The 8,445-nt window shown below is 46.5% G+C and overlaps 1 protein-coding gene across 1 annotated transcript in view; it reads right to left on the bottom strand.

The window, feature by feature from the left end:
- The window catches only part of PLOD3 (procollagen-lysine,2-oxoglutarate 5-dioxygenase 3), a 35,328-nt gene that overhangs the window by 1,517 nt on the left and 25,366 nt on the right, over positions 1 to 8,445 (bottom strand). The window contains exons 13-17 of the mRNA XM_015820301.1: positions 6,299 to 6,412; positions 5,823 to 5,888; positions 5,627 to 5,731; positions 3,638 to 3,784; positions 985 to 1,110 (exon numbers count right to left, since the gene is read on the bottom strand). Of these exons, the coding sequence (XP_015675787.1) occupies positions 985 to 1,110; positions 3,638 to 3,784; positions 5,627 to 5,731; positions 5,823 to 5,888; positions 6,299 to 6,412 (558 nt within the window). The remainder of the gene's footprint in view (positions 1 to 984; positions 1,111 to 3,637; positions 3,785 to 5,626; positions 5,732 to 5,822; positions 5,889 to 6,298; positions 6,413 to 8,445) is intronic.

Here is an 8,445-nt window from a genome sequence, read left to right as displayed (position 1 = left end):
GTGATCTTGATTCTATCCCTCTGTTAATGCAGCCTAGCACTGTGTTGGCCTTTTTGGCAGCTGCAGCACACTGCTGGCTCATATTTAAGTGATTGTCCACTAGGACTCCGAGGTCCCTCTCACAGTTACTACTATTGAGCAAGGTACCCCCTATACTATACCTGTGCATTTGGTTTTTCTTGCCTAAATGTAGAACCTTGTTTTTTTCACCATTGAATTTCATTTTGTTAGATAGCGCCCAGTGTTCAAGTCTGTCCAGATCCTCCTGTATCCTAAGCCTGTCTTCTGGAGTGTTGGCTATTCCTGCCAGCTTGGTGTCGTCTGCAAATTTGATGAGTTCCCCATATATCCTTGTCCAAATCGTTGATATAGATATTGAAGAGCACTGGGCCAAGAACAGAGCCCTGGGGCACCCCACTACACACTTCCCTCCATGTAGATGCGGTTCCATTGAGGACCACACGCTGAGTACGTGTGGATCCATCTGGTGGTGATGCTGTCTACCCCACATTTTTCTATCTTGTCAAGTAGTAGGTTGTGATCTACTTTATCAAATGTGTTACTTAGGAGGCAAGGGCTTGGCAGCACAAGCAAACATCAGCCAATGACTTAATAGCCAGCTATCAACACCCCAATCAACATTTAAAAAGCCACATACAGCAGGCACCATATAAACACTACACACAGAACAGCCCAAATCAGATGCTCTGCTAGCGAGAAGTTCCCTGAAGATGGGCTCCAGCACCAGTCTGAAAGCTCAGAAAACAAAACTTAGGGTCCCGGTGACCGACCCAGATTGGATCCCGAAACATAAACTTAAATTTGTGCAACACAGCAAAGTTCAAATCATTTCACCCCGAGAATTGTTGAGACCCTAAATCCCATCATCATTCTCTTCACAGCCCCAAAGCATCCAAAACCAAGCCATGCACAGGGGAGACCCAGCGCTTCAGGCAGGACACCCTGCCCTCCCAGGGCACTCACCTTGTAATCTACCTCTTTGTGGTTGAGAGCAACATTGATGGTGAAAGTTGAAGAATCGTGATGGGGGCGAAGATAAGGCTGCTCATCCGGACGGTATCGGACCATGAAGTTCATGATTGCGCGAGCCTGAGAAGAGGAGATCAGGGTTAGCACCTTCTGAGTTGAAGGCAGGGTAGAGAATGGCATACCTGGGTAAAACCTGCCTGAAATGGGGCAATCATATTCACTCCAGGTACAACACACCCAAGTTATGGTTCTTGCTACTGGCAGATCCCCAAAAACTGCTGGGTGGGGAGCAAAAAGTCAGTAGATGACAGCACCAGGCTGATACTGAAAAAGTTAAGCAGGTAGCTTTTTGGCAGACAAAGTTGTAAGCTGGACCAGGAAGTGAAAAAAAAAATTCATAAGAAGCCAGTAATAATTGTCATACTCTTCATATGAAAACTTGAAAGTTGCCATGTTCCTTCTGGGAACTGAACATATTCATTTATTCAAAAAAAATTTGTGGCTGACAAAGAGTTAGTGGGAGACTAGTATAGCTATTTCAAGCTCTTTAGTTCTCATCAGCTGATGAGAGCTAAAGAGCTTGAAATAGCTATACTAGTCTCCCACTAACTCTTTGTCAGCCACAATTTTTTTTTGAATTTATAGTGTTCACAGTATGTGACGTCTGCCTGCAAAACATGCTCCTAAATTGGAGCGAAACGCAGAACAGACTGATTTATATTAAGTGGACCGGGTGCTTCACCCAACAGACAAGATATATTCATTTATGTCATGCATACACATACTGTACCTTTAATTCTTAAAGAATCTTTCCAACATTGGTGGACTGTATTGACAGGGGTTTTGGCTTGCAGTTGGGGCTGAATTCAGAGTCTGTAGCACTTTTTCCCCCCATAAACAAATTTTATTAAAAGGCATTTGTATTATCTGATGACACGATGCAGCCCACCAAAGTTTAGGCTTTTTAATAAAATGTGTTCATTCAAAAACAGAGGTTTCCCATAAGATCCCCCCCATACCCAAACCTGGAATAGTTTTGATCTAGTGCATTCTGGGAAATGAAAATAATAGCCAAAGGAAACAGATGTGGCCAATTGTGAAAAGGACACAGAAAAGCTTAGGAGAAGAATCTTAAACCTGATCTTTATGAAATCAGTTGAGTTTATACAACCCAACCGGCACTGATTTAGCCCATTCGGGAAAGAGGATATTGCCCATTACATTTAGCCATAAATAAATCAGAAGTCTTGTGCTCACCCAATGCTACCCTCTCTCAAATAAAGCTGAAAACAAAGTAAAAACTAACTAAACTTTTATGTACGCAAATCTAGCTGCTAGATTTGAATCTGACTGGGATGACTGTACACATAGTCTTCAGGTTACGACTACTCGTTCAGCCGTCAGTCAAACAGGCGATAATCTTGAACGAGAGGAACTTACAACTGGTCCAGCTTTGTAGTGTTCACGTGACTGCAATTTTTGATGTTTCCCTGACAGCTTCTCCTAAGCCAAGTCAATGGGAAAGCCAGCAGGAAGTCAGAAGTTGCAGTCCCGTGAGATCCTCACTTAACAACCCCAGTAATCCTCTTAACATAATGACAACAAGTGGGACTGCCGGAACTGAGTCACTAAGTGACACCGCCACGTGACAAGTGGTGGGGGAAAAGCACACGTGACAAGTGGTGGGGGAAAAGCAACAGCTGGGGCCCCAATTACTTTGTAGAAATTGCAAAAGACATCCTGTAGAACAGAGGTCCCCAACCCCCGGTCCGTGGACCGGCACCAGTCCGCAGCATACCAGAAACCGGTCCGGGCGAACAAGCAAAGCCCAATCCATGGGATGTGTGATGACCCAGGGCCCCGAACGGAGGCAAAGCACTTAGCTGGTCAGAATAATTCTCTTTGTAAGCATTACCAACATTCACCCAACAGCCCCCACATATACTGGCACAAGTTCAATAAAACAGTCAACGGAGTTAAACAGTTCTTTAAAATAAAACAGATAACAAAGTATGATCTTTTCCACGCCCAGCTTGCCTGTAACCTGCAAACTGAGGACAGCAAGGAGAACTCAGCAGGAAACAAACTTGATCCAAAATACAAAGAGTCCAGGTACAAAAGCTCACATCATAAGAGTTCACGTTTGTTCCCAGCAAATGCCCCACCCCACAGCTTCTCCTTAAATACCTACTCCCCAAGTGTGCCTTGTGGAGTGGGGCGTGACGCTCTCCTCCCGAGCAAGTGAGCCTGCCTCCGTTGTTCCCTCCTCCTCTCTGCTCTCCTTGCTCTGGGATCTGGTGGGGAGGGGCCTTGCTCCTTGCCTGAGCTCTGCCTTCCCTTTTCCAAACTTGAAGGGCCCTGGCCTGCTTCTGCCTGTTCCTCCCACCGTCCTCCGGAGCCACAGACACCACCTCCTGGGCCTCAACAGGGAACTCCATGTCGTCCTCAGAGTCAGGCTTGGACGGAGGCATGACAGGATGCAGGCAATACATGAAACCATGCCCCCTCCGGCCCGAGAAAAAATATCTCTCCACAGAACCGGTCCCTGGTACCCAAAAGATTGGGGGCTGCTGCAGTAGGAAGCAGGATCCTCTGCTTTCTGTACCTTCACTCTGCCTTCAGTAACCTTCAGACGTGCAGGGGTTACCTTAGTGTGGTAGCCTGGATAGAACTTTTCTGTGACCGGGGCAATGTAGTCCCTCAAGAACTGCAGCCACTCCTTCTCAAAGCCAATTTGGTTCATGTGAATGTCAACGGTAGGGACGTTCTCGTAGCCACCAACCAGCCGAGTGTCCTAGAGGGGAGATAACCTTGAGAGACAGAAGGAAGAGCCGTAGCCTAGCCGGATAAGGGAAATCTTGAATCCAGAGCAGGAATGGGCGTGGAGACAGTATCTCAGTACTGACCCTCTCCACTTTTCTGGAACGCAAAGGCAGGAGAGGGAGAAAGCCTTTTCAAACTTGGAAGATTTGGTTACTTTCGCCTTACAACAGAAGTAATTGTCATGCTTGACTCACTACGCACCCCCTCCTCGCAAGCAGACAACTGAAATAGGGAGTGGGATAGATTTGGAATGCAAGGGAGGGAATTGTGGAACGCAGGGACCCATTTGTCGCCTGGCAACGTCCTGATGCTCAAGATTGAAAGATCGTTTCCCAAAACAAGCTGACTGCAATTAATTGGTGGACAATGAACAGTGGGTGGCCCAGGAGAGAAAAGGGGATTTTAACTACGCTAATTTGTGCACAGAAGCTTCAGAACTGGCTTCACTTCTTTTGTGCCCATGTGGAATTATCAGTAAAGTTATACTCTTGGTAAAATAGATGTCCCAGGAGTTTCTTTTGCTACATATGACAACGGGATGATTGACAGTAATATTAGTATTCATGATTTTGGTTTGGTTTCCTGGTTTGGACTACCTCAAAGGATGGACAAGGACGTAACATCCAGGAAATGGAAGACCTTTTAAGAAGATGGTTCAGGAACTGGGCCACGCCAGTTTTCTACAAATGATCCACCTTCAAACTTCTTTTTCGTTGGCTTCTTTTTCGTTGGTGTGCCTCACACATTAACGTCATCCAGGGTAAGTACTGGCCCCCCTAGCTTGTAAGCAAGAAATTCCATAAATTATGGAGCCTGTCTTTTCCGTCTCTTCTGACTCATCTTCCAATCTCCATATTGGGGGGGTGGATAAGAGTGAGGGAAGTCAGAGCCCCAGAGAAGGAAATATTAAAAGGGCAGAAAAATATATTTCCTCAAAAGGATTTTTAAAAGCAGAAGCCAACCCTGCCCCCAAATCTCTGTGTCCCAAGCAGGAGCCAGCCCTATATAAATGCAAATGTAAAACCATCAGAAAGTTGGAGCCTGAAACTCAAGAAGAAAAAGAGACATAAAATCTGCATACCCCACCCAAACTCTAAGAGTCATTAGCCCAGCCCCAGGGAAGCAGGATATGATAATAGGATTAAACCACAGATACCAAGGCCTAGAAAAACACACTCAGTTCAAATTTCATGCCACAGGAACAGGAAACTATTCCAAACAAAAGGCTTTCAGAGGGTATAAAAACCTACTCCACATGTGCTCAGCCCTTGATTTGTCTCCTCCTTCCTGCCAGAACCATCTTTCAGTCTGGCTCTTCAATAAACTGTAACCTTCTTCCCAAAGCAGTCGCCATGTTGTTTATTTATTCCCGGCTTGGATGAACCAGGATGAAGACTTGACTTCCCACAAGAGGTGGACTTGGAGGCACCCCGAATCTAGTGTTCCTCATTCCCCATATCATGCTCTATTTAATACACCTCGTCCATCAGATGAAAAGGGCCAAAAATGATGGTGGCCACGACTGTGTGTGTGTGAAGCACAACTCTTGTTTTACATCCAAGACACATAAAAGAGGAATAGTCGCCATCTTGATTTCTTTTGACGTTTTTGTGAACTGCCCTACACCTCAGTTACACCTTGTTTTAACCTTCAGAGTCCCATTTTTTTTTTTGTTCTAAGGTGTTTGAGGTCCCTCATCATTCTGCAAGCCGCCTCTGACCCCTCTTCCCAACTCTCCTCAGCCTTCTTCCAAAGGAAGCAACCTGAATGGTGGTGGTCATCTTGGTGGAGGAAAAGGCTAGGACAGACCCACCTCATGTTTTCCTCCAGACCACTGGCCGAAGTTTTCCGCCTCTTCCACGAGCTCGTCGCACATCTGATCGGTGAACACAGGAAACCAGTAAACATCAGGGCAAGGCTGCCAATGGGAAGAAGAAACGGTGAGCGACGGAAGTTTGAGAGAGCAAAATCAGCAACTCAAGAAGACCAGGGAAAAGAGAGACAGTCACCTGCTCAAAAAACTCCCCCTCAAGAACGCGTGAGTAGTTTTCGTGGATATATTTCTCCTGCCAGTCCTGTCCAAGGAAGGAACAAAATAAGAACAGAGTCATTTAGAATTATCAGATTACCCAGGAAATAAATCTCCTAGCCTAATGTGTGCCAGGCAATCCAGTCCTGGAGTAAAAATTTAATCTCTGCAAAACTTGCCATCATATCTCTGCCTTCCCCAAATAGGGCCCTTTCAGATACTCTGAAACTACAATTCCCAGAATTCTCAGAGGGCCTTGGACACTGTGAGAAGCTCAAGGGACAGCCACCTGGGAGCATCAGGATTTCCCATAATGCTCTGGAAATTGCAAGGGTAGTTCCATCAGCATCCCCCTTTCAGAGAAGTCCTCCCAGATCTAGGCACAGAGGTGTAGGTGTGAGATTGGGAGAAAAGGGCCTCATCCCGTGGCAACTTGGAATTACTGGGACCACTCACCATGGGATTCTCAGAAATCTGCCAGAGCTCAGGATGTAGGTGGGAGATGTTGTATCTACTGGTGGAAAGGAGACGTCCAAAATCATCCCGATTACTAATATGGAGAAAGATGCCCTGAAAAGGACAGGAAGGACCAAATTTAGGCCAAATTTGTATGATCTTGTCTCAAGCGCCCACATGCCAGGAGATACCAAAGATGTTTGAAATAAATATAGATATAGATGATGTAGATATATAGATGATCTATATTTATGTTGTTGTTAGTTGCGAAGGCATGTCCAACCCATCGTGACCCCATGGACAACGTTCCTCCAGGCCTTCCTGTCCTCTACCATCTTCTGGAGTCCATTTAAGCTCACGCCTACTGCCTCAGTGACTCCATCCAGCCACCTCATTCTCTGTCGTCCCCTTCTTCTGTTGCCCTCCATCTTTCCCAGCATTAGGCCCTTCTCCAGTGAGTCCTTCCTTCTCATTAGGTGGCCAAAGTACTTGAGTTTCAACTTCAGGATCTGGCCTTCTAAAGAGCAGTCAGGGTTGATCTCCTCTAGGACTGACCGGTTTGATCGCCTTATCTATATCTGTTTCTACATATCTGTATCTATATCTATATCTACATCTATCTATCTATATGACTATATATCTATCTAGATATAGATATATATATAGATATAGATATATAGAGAGAGACTAAACATAAACGTAAAGGTAAACATAAATATAAATATACACAGACATCTTTCACATATGTCCTGTGCTTGTTCTGCAGAGTTTTAGAATAAGATTCTAGAGCAGCATTTCTCAACTTTGATAACTTTGCGAAGTATGGACTTCAAGGCTGGCTGAGGGATTCTGCGAGTTGGAAATCCAGACATCTTAAAGTTATCAAGGTTAACAAACATCACTCTAGAGCAGTGATGGCGAACCTTTTAGAGACCGAGTGCCCAAACTGCAACCCAAAACCCACTTATTTATTGCCAGGTGCCTGGTGGGCATGGCCCATTGGGTGGCGTGGCTGTGGTGGTCGTGGGAGATTGGGTGGGTATGGCCAAGGTAGGCGTGATCACCTCAATGTTGCTCATGGGGAGGGACACCTGTGGGGGGTGGGCAGAGTTGGGGGAGATCCAGGGAGTCTCTGGCAGGTGGGGCGGTAGGCAGGAGGCTCATCCTGCGGGGTGAGGTGAGGCAGGGTGGGGATGCCATTGCCATGGGGCGAGACAGGGGCCGGGGCGGCTGCTGCCTGACACCGTTGGCCCCCACACACAGAGGCCAACGAGCGCATAGGGGCCAACAGTGTCCGTCAGCAGTCACAGCCTGCCAGCCCCTCCACAAGCATACTCTGGGGCTCGGCAGCTGCCGCCAGCAGTTCAAAGAAGCCACCTCTGAGCTGGATGGCCGGCTGACAGCTGAGGAGGCGATGCAGTGGGTCGTGCCCGGGAAAAGGAGAGCATGCGAGGCCAGGAGGGACTGGGGGGAGGGAAACCAGGCGTGCTGGGATGCATCCAGCCACATAGGACCTCGGCGAGTTAGCAGGCGGCTGGTTGAAGAGGGACAGTTGCCAACTCTGGGGCATGGCGTGTGTGCTCACAGAGAAGGCTCTGAGTGCCGCCTCTGGCACGCATGCCATAGGTTCGCCACCACTGCTCTAGAGTATATTTCGGTCTGGAGGAAATTTCTACTCCTTAAAAATAGGGTCAAAACAGTATCTGCGGAAGGTAAAGGTAAATGGCTTATAAAACTGCCCAAACTACAGGTAGTCCTTGTTTAACAATAGCCGTTGGGAGCAGAGGTTCCACTGCTAAGCAATGCAGTCGTAAAATCAGGTGTCACACGACCACATGGCTTAGTGACGGCAATCCCATCAGTCGCTGTTGCATTTGTTAAGTAAGGATCATGGATTGTTAAAGCAAGGACCTCCTTGCAATTTTCTGCCGGCTCCCAACCAGTTTATTTTATTTATTTATTTATTTTTAAGACTTATATGCCGCCCTTCTCCCCACGGGACTCAGGGCGGCTCACAGCATATTAAAACAACATAGCACATTTCCCCAATAAAAGCCAATTAAAACCAAATATTTGTAGCTGTGTCTCTTATTAAAAATCATTAAAAATTATCCCTATTTAAAATTCACCCTAGGTCAGTCCCGCTT

Source organism: Protobothrops mucrosquamatus, unplaced genomic scaffold (assembly GCF_001527695.2).
Source record: "Protobothrops mucrosquamatus isolate PMUCROS unplaced genomic scaffold, P.Mucros_1.0 scaffold1116, whole genome shotgun sequence".
Classification (NCBI taxonomy): domain Eukaryota; kingdom Metazoa; phylum Chordata; class Lepidosauria; order Squamata; family Viperidae; genus Protobothrops; species Protobothrops mucrosquamatus.
This window is presented reverse-complemented; position numbering and strand designations above follow the sequence as displayed.